We start from the raw sequence: 15,604 nt of genomic DNA, 5'->3' as shown, positions 1-15,604 counted from the left end.
TATTTGTTGTATTTCTTTGAGTATCTTACGTTTAAATCACCAATTCTAACCACTTTGGTGTCATTGTCTATCTTTTTAACTGTTTCAAACTCAATGTTTAACATTTCCTGTTCTTACATACAAAATAAAAAAAAATATTTTAAAAAAACTAACTTTATTTTTTCTATTTTGTATAAAAGATATGATTTCAGGGATTTTTTTGACGAAGTGTCAAAGTTCACTTCGTAAAAAAATAACAGTTATATAATGAAATTTGGTCATTTTTTCACGATTTTCATGAGTTTTAGGCGACCAGGTTTTTTTCCCTACTCGCAATTTTTTACGATTTTCATGAGTTTTGGGCGAGTAAGATTTTCTATCTTGTATAAAAGATATGATTTCAGGGATTTTTTTGACGAAGTGCAAAAGTTCTCTTCGTAAAAAAATAACAGTTATATAATGATTTTTGGTCATTTTTCAGTAAAAATAATGTTTATGTTAGAATGTTAGATCTAACACGTTTTCTAACACGTTTTCTAACATGGTCTAAAACACACAAAACTCATGAAATTTCATGATTTCATCGTACATGTTTTGTCAAAACTTCTTCGTACATGTTTTGTCAAAACTTCTTCGTACATGTTTTGTCAAAACTTCTTCGTAAATGTTTTGTCAAGACTTCTTCGTAAATGTTTTGTCAAGACTTCTTCGTATATGTTTTGTCAAGACTTCATCGTACATTCTTTGTCATGATTTCATCGAAACTAAACGTATATGTTTTGTCAAGACTTCTTCGTAATGAGCGTAAATCAGACAAAAATAATGTTTAGGTGAAGAGGTGAGATTTCACCTGTTTTTTCACCTCTTTTTTCACCTCATTTCTACCCCAGTTATTTTATAAACGTTTCACATGGTAAACGTTATTTTTTAAATTTTGTGAAAACTCAACGGTTTGACACAAGCCATATGCCATTTTACTCAGAATTTTGTTGCTGAATTCAGCAAAAAATAATGTTTATGTTAGAATGTTAGATCTAACATGTTTTCTAACATGTTTTCTAACATGTTTTCTAACATGTTTTCTAACATGTTTTCTAACATGTTTTCTAACATAACTATTTACAAGCGTTTTACATGGTATATGTTGCGATGGTTCATGACTCTAAACAGTTTCGTAGCTTCTATTTCTTCTGTCAGTACATCGAATGTTTTAACGATACCGAAAGTTTCTTTATACTTCTTCTTGACGTCAGATAATAGGAAATCTTCTGCTGTTGGATAGTTTTTGTTCAGAAATGCTAACATATCCATTTTATTTTCTGCTGGTTTTTCTGCTTCTTTCTTTAAATCTGCATAGTCGTTTCGCATTCTTTCTATCTCTTTGACGGAGTAGTTATATCTCCTCATTGCTGCTTTACATTTAGAACATTGCGGGTTCATTTTTGCGTTATATTCTGAAACCTTACCTGCTAAAACAACCAAGGCGTCAATTGCTCTCTTTAACTCAAAAGTTGCGGGTTTTATCTGTTCATTCCATATCTTACCTCTTCTATCTTTATCTCTTATCTGCCATACACATTTTGCAACTAATGAAACAAAGTTGTCGTAGGTCTTAAACTCCCCGGATTTATATATGTCAGAAACATTCTTATATACCATGTCGCAATCTTTGTCCATAACTTTATGGTTGCAATGAAAACCAAGGAATTCATAATTTACCTTTCGTATGAACTTCTTTATTTCTACTGAGTCAGTTGGTTTCACTTCAATTTCGTCGAATTCAGGAATAGTGAGTTTTTGTTGTTGTATTTCAGGAAGTTTAGGTAAATGGTGTTCATTTGTTTCATCTTTCGCACTACAGTCTAAATTACTTGTTAAAAGTTCTTGCTTTATCTTCTGGATTTCTGTTTCAAAAGTATATGAAGAAGGAATGAAGCTTTTCATTTCTACTAACATTGAAGTTGGGTTCATAACTAAAGAGTTTGGTGCTGTTGTTGCTAACATGTTCTTACAATAAAAATAAAAAATATTTTTTAAATAAAACTAACTTTATTTTTTATTTCGGGAAAATTCATGAGGTGAAAAAACAGGTGAAAAAAGAGGTGAAATCTCACCTCTTCACCTAAACATTATTTTTGGGTCATTTACGCTCATTACGAAGAAGTTTCGACAAAACATTTACGTTCATGTTTGACAAAACATTTACGAAGAAGTTTCGACAAAACATTTACGATGAAATTCATGAAAATTCAAGAGTTTTAGACCATGTTAGAAAACATGTTAGAAAACATGTTAGATCTAACATTCTAACATAAACATTATTTTTTTTGAATTCAATAAAAATAAATGGTTCATTTACTCACAATATTTTTGTACAAAACGACCCCAAACTTTTAACTTCTTTTTCTGCAGCTTCTAATGCTATCTTAGCGAGTTCATATTCTCTAAATTCTCTCTTTAAATCTTCTTGTTCCCATTGGTCTAGTTCGTATGGCGAGTCTCTATAACCAGAACATATCTCACGTTCATGTTCTAATTGTTTTTCGCACATTTTTCCAACTTCTTGTTCAAACAAAGGTTTTGCATTCTCTACTGTATCTTCAAGTTCTTCTTCATCTAATTTCTCATGAACTTTCTTGTCTATGGAGTCCATAATTTTTCCAACTGCTATGCAATATTTTGGAGAAGCCCACATTGCTATATAGTTTACGAGTCTTGGGTCTACATACATTCCTCTAACCTGTTTGATTTCATCCGGAATTCCTGCATGAACTTTGTATAAAAAGCAACCCGCCGTTTTCCGCGGGTTGGTATATTCTTCACAAAATGCCTTAAAATACTCTTCCCAGGACTTATTTTCCAACAACCTTCTAAAGTCTTTCCTAAACTGCTGACACATCTTTGTTGCATTTATATAACCATCCTTGTCTCTACGTAAGACTTCAATACCGTTGTAAGTGCCTTTTGTGAATGTTTCGCCATTAGATTTGTTCGTGAATGTTTTTGCTTCGACTGACATTTCTGTCCTTACATACAAAACTCATGAAATTTGGTCATTTTTTTCAGCAAAAATAATGTTTATGTTAGAATGTTAGATCTAACACGTTTTCTAACACGTTTTCTAACATGGTCTAAAACACACAAAACTCATGAAATTTCATACGGAATTCAGCAAAAATAATGTTTATGTTAGAAAACATGTTAGAAAACATGTTAGATCTAACATTCTAACATAAACATTATATTTTGGTCTGATTTACACTCATTACGATGAAGAAGTCTTGACAAAACATTTACGATGAAGAAGTTTTGACAAAACATATACGATGAAATCTTAACAAAAAATATACGATGAAGAAGTTTCGACAAAACATTTACGATGAAATTCATGAAAATTCATGAAAATTCATGAGTTTTCTACGATGTTAGAAAACATGTTAGAAAACATGTTAGATCTAACATTCTACCCTAAACATTATTTTTCAATACTTTTTCAGCACTTCTCCGTAGTTATATATGAAAGACAATTCGAGATAAAAGTCGTAGTACAATGGAACAATATGTTGCACACCATTTGTTGTGAACCAAACTTGAAAGTCAGAGAAACTGTTACTAGGTGGTTCGTAGAATTTAGAAGCAAAGTCATAAAAGTCCTTACCAATACAAAGAAAACTATTGTTGCTTGAACTGAAACTTGCATGACACATGACATTTTGAGGGTCAAACACGTTTCTATAAACTGTCAAATCTGTTGGTGGGCGTATAAACCAGAACGGACCGTCAGGTGGTAATGGTTCGTTCTGGTTTAGTAACCGAAGAAATTGTGCCCAAGAACGTTTGTCTACTTGCCAAAATAAAAACTGTGTATCTCTTGGAGGGTTATTTTCAATCCTTTGAAATGAAACTGTGGAGTTCATCTTGTCATATTCTAGTTTCAGATAGTATGTTCCATTTAGTAAAGAATCGTATTTTTCTTGAAATTCCCAGTAGTATTTGTTTATTTGAGTTTGAAAGTCATTTAGAGTCTTCTCAAGACTTTCGTCTGAACGAACTGTAAAGATTCTCATTTCATCAAATTGTCTATTAGACCATCAGAACCTCTATACTGACCATGAAAATATACTGCGAACATAAATGCGTTAGTTCTTTTTGAAAACAAAACTCTTCTAAATCCTATTGCCTTTGCATCTGAAGGACTTTGAAGCCAACGAATTGGAAAGTCAAAGCGGTAGGAGCCGGATGAAATTTCTTCATCTGATATAGTCCTACCAGCGTTTGTAAAGATATAGTCTAACGGTTTTGTATCTGCTACTTTTGTTCTTTGTTTTTCAACCTGAAACATTTAATATATGTAAAAATATACTGTTTTAAAAAATGTTTTAAAATGGTATGCCATATAGCTTCTTGAATTTGTTAAGAAGTATTTGAACGTGTTTTCCATCTGTATCTCTAGTGTTTACATAAGCATAGCCTTCCTTAGTAAAACATACTTGTAATTTCCTATAGTTTACGCCGGTATAAAAGTAGAAAGAGTCTTGTTCTTCGCTATAGTAGTAAAACTCAAACGTATGCTTACCATAGTCTGTAATTTCAATTGCTTCATCTTCTAGTTCGTCGACAAATTCGAATACAATATCTCGAAATTTGCCTATGTTCTTATTGTTTTCAGAACGAGTAACCCAACGTAAGTTCTCAAGTCTATTGTCGTTTCTTATACGGTTTATATGGTCTACAAGAGGTAGATTGTTAGGATTCGGTATAAAATGAGTTGCAATGACAACATGTTTAAGATAGTGTTTCCCACCAATCCTCATCCTAGCATATCCGTTATTTTGCTCCCATTCGCTTAAAACTCTCTTTGTCTTTTTGTTTCTGACTTCGAATGACTCACAACAGTGAATTTCATATTTCTCATCTAACAAACAAGTTTTCCAACAGTCTTTTCCAACAAACTCGGCGTACATTTCAAATAAAATAAAAAAATATTTTGTTTTAAAAAAATATTTTGTTTTAAAAAAACATATTTTTTCTTTACTTTACATAACCACCTGCTGCCATAAGTCTTTGACGCCAACCCATACCAGCTAATGAAGGTTGACTTGGTTTAGTTTGGAAACTAAACTTTGGTTTTGGTTTATCTTCAGTTTTTGGTTTCTCTTCTTCTATCGGTTTTTCGTCACTTTTCGGTTCCTCTGACTTTACCTCACCTGCAGGAACAGTTGTGTCGTCAACATCTTCGTAAATATCATATGCCATCTGTTTTTGTTTTCCTTTCAACTTTTTGTGTTTGTTGTAAAGTTTAGAATATTTCGACTCTAAGTCAATGAGATGTTCTATAATGAACTGCTGATCGGTGAAGTAAACTTTTCCATCTGTTGTCTCGAAAGCTCCTTCAGACTTCAATATTTTATTTGTGAGGGTCTGTTTCTTTTTTGAGATACTAGCCGTTCCATTTCTATGAAAAGTGACTTTGTAGTTAGGGTTTGTATTTCCAGACCTGGCACCTTCTATTATTGAATTTTTCTCTTCATCTGTAAGTTCTTTGACAGGTTTTGACAATGGTTCTGAACTTTTTGTTTGTGGTGTCAAATCTACCGTTTCAACTTCTTCGGTCATTTCATCTCAGTAAAAAATTTTAGTTTGGTTTGTTTTCAACTGGTTGTTGTTGTTTTTTAAGTCGGTCTAAAACTTCCTGAGGTATAGGGAGGACTTGACAAACACGTGGTGGTGTAACTGCTGGAAGTCGACAAATCCATCTTGAACCCATTTGTCTCAATGCTGTATTGTTCATTTCATCTCAGTAAAAAACTTTACATTCCCCAAGTTTGAGGCGGTTGAGGTTGGTTATTGTTTACCCATTGTTGTGCATGGTTATATCCTCTGTTAAAGAATCTTTCACCTTGGTCCATATAGTGTCCTGCTTGGTTATAGTAGTCATTTGCTTTGTTATAATAGTTTCCTGCTTGTCTTCCTACATTGTCCATCCATCCTTGAACTTTTCCTCTTGTTTCAGGATTTGGAATAAGATTTGTTGCATCTCGTGCTACATCCCAACCTTTCTGTACAGTTTGTATAATAGGTTGTGCTTTCTCTTTAAGTATACCTAATGTACTCAAAATCTTCCTTCCAACTCCAAATACACCTCTGGCTATTGTTCCCACTGCGGGTAAAAATCTGGATGCAACTCCTGCTAATGCGCCAAATAAACCCATTTCTTATAGGATAAAAATGACGAATCCAAACAAGGACCCCTATGTTTCTAAGGCAACAAAGAAAGCACTCATGGTAAAAATCTTTAGTTCAACACCAAATGCTTGGTTTATGGATATCTTGGAAAACATTCCGAGATATAGAGAAGATGGACCACCATACTGGCTAATATTTGTCGGTCAAAACACAAGATACTGTGAAGCCATACCATTATGGTCCAAAAATATTTTAGATGTGAAAACTGCTTTGACAATATTCGTTGACAAATACCATCCAACAAAACTGACATCTGACTGTGAAAGTTCTTTCAAATCAGACGATATTAAAAACTATCTGCGTTCAAAAAATGTAAACCAATATTTCATTGTCGACCAAAACCATTCTGCTCTTGGTGTCATTGACAGTTGTATAAAAATCTTAAGAGACTTAAACCAACCACAAGGTGGTGAGGTAGATGAAATGTCATATGACGACAAATATAGACACTTCTCCATGGCAAAGATGAGACAAGTTTTAAATATTTACAATACCCGTAAACAAAAAGGTTTGGGAAACCACTCCCCCGAAGAAATGAAAAACAACCCTGACTTAGAGAAAGACTATATATTTAACAATTTAGTCAAAAGAGACAAACAAGAAAGAATGCCGGGCTTCAAACTTAAGAAAGGTGACAAAGTAAAAATAGAAATACCTAAACGCGACCCATATGAAAATACTATTGACTATGACAACAATGGGAACCCGACAGGTACTCACCTTCGTGTTCGTAAAAATAGAAGAAAGTATACAAGAGAATATTATGAAGTTTTAGGCAAACATGGCAAAATGTACAAACTGCAAGCAGAAGATAAAACTACTATTGTCAGACCTCGTTTCAAACTTGTCAAAGTTCAAGGTGGTATACTTTCAAAGACAGTTCCTAACAAATATAAGACAACTCCTGACGAATATGCTAAAGAAGTTGAAAATGACGACTAAGCATTTCTATACCATGCGTAAACTGTCATGTAAGGTGGCATGTAGTCTTTACTTTGTCCCGTTGTTTGCGTATATCCTGAAACGCGATGTGTATGGTTTCCATCTCCCTGAGTGTTACCCCAGAAACAATTTATAGCAAACTGAACGTCGTCTTTAACATCATATCCTTTACCTTTTTTCATTGCTGACCAATCCCAAAATTTATGCTTATGCCAACCTGCTTGAGATGTACTTAAATCTACGTAGTGACTATGCGCAGGTAAGTTTTCACCTGAAATCGTTTTACTTCCACCTGTTTCCTTTGAAGAGTTTGCACAATACAAAAACCTGTCGACTATTTGAGTCCAAGTTCCAAAACCAAGTACTACTTCTGGTCTGGTAGAGTTCATTGACGTGTAAATAGAACCTATAGGATATACTGTTTGAAGTATTTCTGTCTTTAACGTTTGAAGCTCTGTTTTGTCAGCTTTTTTATCATATAAATCTTGAGCAGTGAATTTAACTTTGTTTTCATCCTCCATGACATAGACATTTCTACATCTAATGTATCTCATCGTTGTTATGTCTTCATCCGATGTTAAACCTTGTGGAAAGTTAGGAGGTTTCCAATTTAATACATCCCCACCAGTTTCTTCAACCGTTCCTTCAATATTTTCTATACCAACAGTTGCGAAGAAATCGTGTGTATGTCCAACGTCACTTTTCCTGTTTAAGGTTTCTTGTAAGTTTGTAATATTTGCAATGGTATGTGTATGAGTCTTTTTAGAATATTCTTTGTCAGCTCTTGTCACTTCACTTGACATTTTATTGTCAACATATGTTTTATCCGCTTTGTCATCTAACATTGCTGGTAGTTCATCTACGTCATAGATGTTATGTGTATGATGTTTTTGTGGGTATGTTCTATCTGTCCATGCGAGAATATAGTCTCTTGTTGCATCTACATACTCTTTGTCAGCTTTGTTGTCAATATCTGCCTTCAAAAGAAGTTCATCTATAGGTTTCTCGTTTAAAGTTCTTTTTGTTGGATTTATACAAACAGTATGGTTCTTACTGTCTTGAAACAGAAACTCGTCTGTCAATGGGTTTATCGTCAGTTTTAAGTTTCCTTCTTTCAATGACTCAGATATCTTAGAATAGTTTGAAAAGTTTGTTGTGTTCTTATTTAGAGCTTGTACAATGAGTTGTCGGTTGTGTTGTATTTCTCTCATAGACGCTGTTTCATTCGACATTTTTATTCTAGATAAAATATGCTTTCAATAGAAAAAGAAAATTCAAGAGTTGCTACAACTAAACCATTAGATGAACTTTTTACGAATGTCGGTCAAAAGTTTGAGACAGAGACCGTAAAGCATGAAGGCTATCGTTTTGACTACCCATTGAGATGGCTAAGAGACCCATCCGTCACAAAAGCTGTTGGCTTTCGTAGAATGAAGTTCATTTCAGAAGCCATACATGGTTTCCCATTTACGGTCGCTTTTGAAGTTCGATACTATAACAAAGAAAAACGTACGTATGAGAAATTTGAACAGGGAAAACTTTTACAAGTGAATTTGCTTGTAAACTTAGAAACAACTCTTCAAGCTTTTCAAGAAAAAATAAACGATATCTATCTCGAATATGCAAAGCAGTATAACATTGACGAAGGAGAGTACCATCTCGATATTATATATGACAGGAAAAATGCAACTGTTAAAATCAATAAAATAGAAGACCTTGGAGAAAACGTTTATATTTCTACAAAATATAACAACTTGGCATGGCATAGATTTTTGAGGATGTTAAATCAGCCTGCATGGTATCCAGTACACCCGGACTATTATGAAGTCGAAAACCCTAATGGAACATATGAAAATGTTTTCGACCAAGATGCTATTATAGTTCATGCTTCATTTTCTGGTGCACAAAACTCTTTTTTATGCTTGGCAAATGACTTTTACGAAAAACCTACAAAGCTATATGAACACCAAGTGGAAGTATTTCAGACTTTCAAGTATGGTTTACTACAGATGGAAGAAAGAGAATAATTCCATTATACCACGCGTTTTACTTAGAACTTAGTTTCATATACAACTACTATCGAACGGTAAAAATATAATTTTTAATACGGTTGAGGTGTTGGATTTGGTTGCCAACTAGACTGTGGTGCAGGTTCAGGCTGTTGTATAACAGGAGCTTGCTCTTCTGGTTCAGGGTCTTTAGGTATAATACCAACAAACTGACCTACTCTTTTACCAATATTTTTGACACCGTTCCATACTCCTCTTCCGACAGATTTTATTCCATTCCATATACCTCTTCCAACATTTCGAAAGAAGTTTCCAATACTACTGAAGAAAACCCATTTTACTATATGTAAAAATCTAATGTCCACCTAGTCTCTTACGTTTCCTGTTGAGTTCCATAGCATTCTTTAACTGGAGCTCATACATTCTGTTTCTCCTCTGGTAGAAAACATATTCTGGGTCAACTCCTGTGTTCGCGTCATCTGCATAGAGTTGTTTATATCCCACTTCAGGGTTTGTATAAAACTCTTTCCATCTCATATTTGCATACCATGGTGGCAAACCTAACGCAGCGTCATTTGACATGGCAGTTTGCATTTGTACATCTGTTGGCACCTGACCATAGTTTGCCATTGCAGTTTGTATTCTAACTTCATTTGGAATATTCTCTGGGTTTGGTTGTCCAGGTTGCTGTGCATTCGCTAAGTTCTGTGCGTCCATTTAATATTAGATAAAAATATCTCTTACGAGTACATATACTGGACATTTGCAGGCATTGGTTCATCTTCATATTCTCTATATCTTTCTGCCACGTCAAATAAGTAAATGACACAATGGAAAAAACCTAAAACAAGTAGTCCTATTTCAAACCACATTTACTTACCAATAAAATTTCTTTGTTATGACTTCTTCGTAAAGACTTTGTTGAGATTTCTTCATCGTAATGAGCGTAAATCAGACAAAAATAATGTTTATGTTAGAATGTTAGATCTAACCTCTTTTCTAACATGTTTTCTAACATGGTCTAAAACATACAAAACTCATGAAATTTCATACGGAATTCAATAAAAATAATGTTTATGTTAGAATGTTAGATCTAACATGTTTTCTAACATGTTTTCTAACATGGTCTAAAACATACAAAACTCATGAAATTTCATACGGAATTCAATAAAAATAATGTTTATGTTAGAATGTTAGATCTAACCTCTTTTCTAACATGTTTTCTAACATCGTAGAAAACTCATGATTTCATCGTAAATGTTTTGTCAAGACTTCTTCGTAAAGACTTTGTTGAGATTTCTTCGTAAATTCTTCATCGTAAAGACTTTGTAAAGTCTTTCTCATGAACTTTCTTGTCAATGTTTTGTTGAGACTTTGTAAAGTTCTTCATCGTAAAGACTTTGTAAAGAAAGTTCATGAAAATTCATGAGGTTAGAAAAGAGGTTAGAAAAGAGGTTAGATCTAACATTCTAACATAAACATTATTTTTGTCTGATTTTACGAAGAAGTCTTGACAAAACATTTACGAAGAAGTCTTGACAAAACATTTACGATGAAGAAGTCTTGACAAAACATTTACGATGAAATCATGAGTTTTCTACGATGTTAGAAAACATGTTAGAAAACGTGTTAGATCTAACATTCTAACATAAACATTATTTTTGGGTCATTTACGCTCATTACGAAGAAGTCTTGACAAAACATTTACGATGAAATCATGAGTTTTCTACGATGTTAGAAAACATGTTAGAAAACGTGTTAGATCTAACATTCTAACATAAACATTATTTTTGGGTCATTTACGCTCATTACGAAGAAGTCTTGACAAAACATTTACGATGAAATCATGAGTTTTCTACGATGTTAGAAAACATGTTAGAAAACGTGTTAGATCTAACATTCTAACATAAACATTATTTTTGTCTGATTTTACGAAGAAGTCTTGACAAAACATTTACGATGAAGAAGTCTTGACAAAACATTTACGAAGAAGTCTTGACAAAACATTTACGAAGAAGTCTTGACAAAACATTTACGATGAAGAAGTCTTGACAAAACATTTACGATGAAGAAGTCTTGACAAAACATTTACGAAGAAATCATGAGTTTTCTACGATGTTAGAAAAGAGGTTAGAAAAGAGGTTAGATCTAACATTCTAACATAAACATTATTTTTGTCTGATTTTACGAAGAAGTCTTGACAAAACATTTACGATGAAGAAGTCTTGACAAAACATCCTCAGGGCTAGAAGGCACGAAGTGCCTGGAAGCCCCACTACCTTTTTTTTTTTTTTTTTTTTTTTTTTTTTTAAAAAGCATTGTATATCATCTGACTGGCAGATAATCACAAGTAAACAGCCTAGCTTTAAATATTTTTTTCATCATCTGTATATTCTCTTATCTTTTCCAGATTGAACTTATCTTCTTGGGTACTATTTCATATGGTTCAATATTTATCATGCTTTTCGATTCGTTATAATGTTTCAATAAAGATTAAACTTAAATTCACATTTGGGAATCATATATGGCTTTAAAATTGGAAAATAACATATTCTAACTTTGGTAAATTAAGAAAATCAAATGCTTTTACTCAATAATGAGATATAAAAATTGCTCACATTTGCTCACATTTTGGCACTTTTTTTGTACGTTTGTCAAAAAATTGTGAGGAAGATCTCACAAAAATAGTCAAAATGTGAGCAAATTTTGAGAAGTGCTCACATTTTGACATACGATTATTTTCATACGTTTTTTTGATGAATTCTAATAAAACTTCATTACCACTTTCAGAACGAAGCGTAACTTTTCAGCACGTAACGCTCTATCATGTGTAGTGACATATTATTCAAAAAAACTCAGATTGCTTATCTTATAATAACAATTTCATTAGAAAAAATGCACGATTTCACGCTAAAACTTTGAAGCAATTCTTAAATTCGGATAAAAAATCGATATGTATTACACTTTAAACTTCAAAAAATGGTTCAAAATTTAGACTTAGTTTATCTTAACAATATAGCAGATTTTAAGCCGAACAAGTAGGAGTAATAGAAATAGCTCTTGAAAATAATTACAATTAGTAATATGTAAGTCAAAGTTCGAGTATTCTAATAAATAAACGTTCCGGATTTTCTTTACTACAAGAATCAATACTTAATATATAGAAGCAACAGTAAAAACTTATTAGAGATTCAAAAAGAAAGTTGACTAAAGAGAATCTTTTTATATAAGTAATTTTATTTTTTTGAAATACGAGATCGAATAAACATGTATTTTATTTTATTACTATAATAATACGTTTTTACATAGTAAGAAAGTTTAGAGACTGAAATGAAATTAAAAATTGAGAAAAAAATAAAGCTTTTCTATAAAAATTCATATTAATATATAGTATAATGATATTACAATTTATTGATAGTTGTGTTAGAAAAAAGGTACATTCACTATTTTTGACAAAATTTTAAATTTTCATGGGGTTGTAAATCTTATAATAACTAGATGAATAAGGAATAAATCCCAGTATGATGTGCATCATTATATTAAACACTATATGTAAGGCTGGTGATTCTATTAACACTTATGAAGATCTATAGTATTTGAGCAGATAAATTTGATAATTTCCAAAACTCTTATATTTCAAAATTAAAGTGTGCGAATGCATTTAAATGAGAGCAAAAAGAGATTGATGCTGTTAAAACTATGTGTTAATTTGCAATTATTTCGCATCACAAGAACTACCCAGTAAATTCGGCTATCTTTCTTTGCAATTATTCTCCATTATACATATAATATATATAATGGTTAGGGTTTGAAGAAAAGTTACTAGAGAATTATTGACTTTTGAAATAATGCAGAATTTTACTTGAAGAAATCATTAATTTATGAGTTCCAAATTGCTAAGCATGACGAAGGATCATTAAATTTGCTACAATTAAATACACTTATTGCAGAATTAAGATTTTTGAAATTAAAAGTTTGAAATATTGCCTTTTTGAATAAAAATTTAAATTTTATTATATAATCATGATAATATCTTATAGAAATTAAAAGAAAATATTTTAAACCATTCAAATATTTTGAATGTCTTATCAATTTAAAATATTAAAAGATAGCTTGATTTTATCATCATTAGTTGTTATCAAAGTTTTCTTCTTTTGATGAACAACAGTAAATGATTTGTTAATTACTTGTCTTCCTTTTTCGCAGCAAAATCGAAAGTTATGATGATAATCTTGCTCTCAATTTTGAAACTCTCTGATTTACAAGTAAGCATTCCTTTGGAAAAGCAGTCCTATTCTGTTTTCAAGATATTTTAAAGCCTCAATTTCATACAATGCGCAGATCTATTCGAAATTGCAAGAACTCTCAAGAAAAATGCAGCAGCAAAGAAGATTCCATAGTTTCTAGCATCAAAAATTTACAACCTTAATACAACAGTTAAAGAGAAGCTCGAAAAGAAAATATTTAACCATAAAGCTGGAAACCATTCGATATCTACTATTGGATCTAATAAAAAGTTAATTATAACATATTTAACATGCTATTTGTTGACTTTGTTCCATTATATTACCATATATATCTTTTTGAAATCTAAAATATTTTTACAATTTTAACCATGTGTTGTTGAAACCATATATCAATCTTAGCTAAAGTATAGTTTATGAGTCTGTCACCATCTAACGTATGAATTTTCAAAAATGTCAAATATGTTCATTTTTTCTGTAGATTCAGCCATAATTTCACGTTGTTATACTATTCAACTATTATTTAATATTTTTATCGATTTAAATATATGATGAGATGCTTAGTTCTCCTGGAAATCGATTTTTAATCGCAATTTTAACTTTCCAAAAAAAATTCAAAAATAAAAATCCCTCTCAATTTTCTAAGTTTTATAACTCGCCAAATCTCTAGCCAATTTTTTTGGCCCGTATAAATATTGTTTGGCACTATATAGGGATGCTATTTATCATATTTTCATCCCATTTTACTGTTATCGCCTAGTGAATGTACCTTTGTTAGAAAAAATATACAACTAAAATGTCAGTTTTAAAAAATTTAAAAATTATATTAAAACAATAGTCATTGAGGATGGTTAATTGCAAAAACTCAAGAAACTATCATTATCTCTCTTTGCTTAACACATCTACAACTGGAAACATCATTCCAAATGAAGTTCCTCAGTCTCGTCAAAATTTCTCTCTCATCTACAACAAGCTTAACTCAAAACTCAAGAAACTATCATTATCTCTCTTTGCTTAACACATCTACAACTGGAAACATCATTCCAAATGTTGCATTCAAGAATCCTATTATTATTCTTTCTTTCAATCTTTTATATTTACTCTTTAAATTCTAATATAATATAAATTCTTCATTTCCTTTGTTTAAACTTTTTTCATTTTAATACCATTTTATCAGATAGTAATTTTTGTTTTTCTCTGACCAAAAATCTTCTCAATTTAACTCCACCTTCACAAAAATTCATTGAGTTCTCTCAAAATTCTTGTATTTTTGGTATACTTAAAGTATCATCTTCAAATATTTTTTTGGAGAAAATTGACTTTGCATAATATCGTAATACTTTTTAAGGCAGATAGATTTACCGTAAGTTGAAGAACTTTTAATTTGAACAGAAATTATTCAACAAATATTCTTTTTATTTGATCAATAAATTGTAATATCATTATACTATATATTAATATGAATTTTTATAGAAAAGCTTTATTTTTTTCTCAATTTTTAATTTCATTTCAGTCTCTAAACTTTCTTACTATGTAAAAACGTATTATTATAGTAATAAAATAAAATACATGTTTATTCGATCTCGTATTTCAAAAAAATAAAATTACTTATATAAAAAGATTCTCTTTAGTCAACTTTCTTTTTGAATCTCTAATAAGTTTTTACTGTTGCTTCTATATATTAAGTATTGATTCTTGTAGTAAAGAAAATCCGGAACGTTTATTTATTAGAATACTCGAACTTTGACTTACATATTACTAATTGTAATTATTTTCAAGAGCTATTTCTATTACTCCTACTTGTTCGGCTTAAAATCTGCTATATTGTTAAGATAAACTAAGTCTAAATTTTGAACCATTTTTTGAAGTTTAAAGTGTAATACATATCGATTTTTTATCCGAATTTAAGAATTGCTTCAAAGTTTTAGCGTGAAATCGTGCATTTTTTCTAATGAAATTGTTATTATAAGATAAGCAATCTGAGTTTTTTTGAATAATATGTCACTACACATGATAGAGCGTTACGTGCTGAAAAGTTACGCTTCGTTCTGAAAGTGGTAATGAAGTTTTATTAGAATTCATCAAAAAAACGTATGAAAATAATCGTATGTCAAAATGTGAGCACTTCTCAAAATTTGCTCACATTTTGACTATTTTTGTGAGATCTTCCTCACAATTTTTTGA

General features: G+C 31.3%; 6 protein-coding genes and 1 pseudogene across 7 annotated transcripts, besides 2 other annotated features; 2 read left to right on the top strand and 5 right to left on the bottom strand.

Annotated features, from left to right (window-relative positions):
* Window positions 1-8,279: part of a mobile genetic element that runs on past the window's edge.
* On the bottom strand, window positions 1,173-1,983 carry TVAGG3_0735730 (organellar and viral DNA polymerase type B; the record flags this gene model as incomplete). The annotated part of the gene is made up of 1 exon (XM_051244701.1): window positions 1,173-1,983. A coding segment is annotated over one exon (811 nt), but the record flags the coding sequence as incomplete, so codon positions are not given.
* Window positions 2,335-2,998, bottom strand: TVAGG3_0735720 (annotated as a pseudogene). Its single transcript has one exon. A coding segment is annotated over exon 1 (664 nt).
* Window positions 5,011-5,595, bottom strand: TVAGG3_0735710 (phage tail repeat-like family; the record flags this gene model as incomplete). Its single annotated transcript, XM_051244700.1, has 1 exon — window positions 5,011-5,595. The coding sequence occupies one exon, from the start codon at window positions 5,593-5,595 to the stop codon at window positions 5,011-5,013; it is 585 nt and encodes a 194-aa protein (XP_051091287.1).
* Window positions 5,615-5,770, bottom strand: TVAGG3_0735700 (uncharacterized protein; the record flags this gene model as incomplete). The annotated part of the gene is made up of 1 exon (XM_051244699.1): window positions 5,615-5,770. One exon carries the CDS (start codon window positions 5,768-5,770, stop codon window positions 5,615-5,617), a length of 156 nt encoding a protein of 51 aa, XP_051091286.1.
* Window positions 5,790-6,191, bottom strand: TVAGG3_0735690 (uncharacterized protein; the record flags this gene model as incomplete). Its single annotated transcript, XM_051244698.1, has 1 exon — window positions 5,790-6,191. The coding sequence occupies one exon, from the start codon at window positions 6,189-6,191 to the stop codon at window positions 5,790-5,792; it is 402 nt and encodes a 133-aa protein (XP_051091285.1).
* On the top strand, window positions 6,760-7,167 carry TVAGG3_0735680 (uncharacterized protein; the record flags this gene model as incomplete). Its single annotated transcript, XM_051244697.1, has 1 exon — window positions 6,760-7,167. The coding sequence occupies one exon, from the start codon at window positions 6,760-6,762 to the stop codon at window positions 7,165-7,167; it is 408 nt and encodes a 135-aa protein (XP_051091284.1).
* A 138-nt stretch (window positions 8,280-8,417) lies between the features above and the next one.
* On the top strand, window positions 8,418-8,935 carry TVAGG3_0735660 (uncharacterized protein; the record flags this gene model as incomplete). The annotated part of the gene is made up of 1 exon (XM_051244696.1): window positions 8,418-8,935. A coding segment is annotated over one exon (518 nt), but the record flags the coding sequence as incomplete, so codon positions are not given.
* Window positions 8,936-11,774: 2,839 nt separating this feature from the next.
* Window positions 11,775-15,604: part of a mobile genetic element that runs on past the window's edge.

This window comes from Trichomonas vaginalis, chromosome III (genome assembly GCF_026262505.1).
Source record: "Trichomonas vaginalis G3 chromosome III, whole genome shotgun sequence".
NCBI classification, from domain to species: domain Eukaryota; phylum Parabasalia; order Trichomonadida; family Trichomonadidae; genus Trichomonas; species Trichomonas vaginalis.
This window is presented reverse-complemented; position numbering and strand designations above follow the sequence as displayed.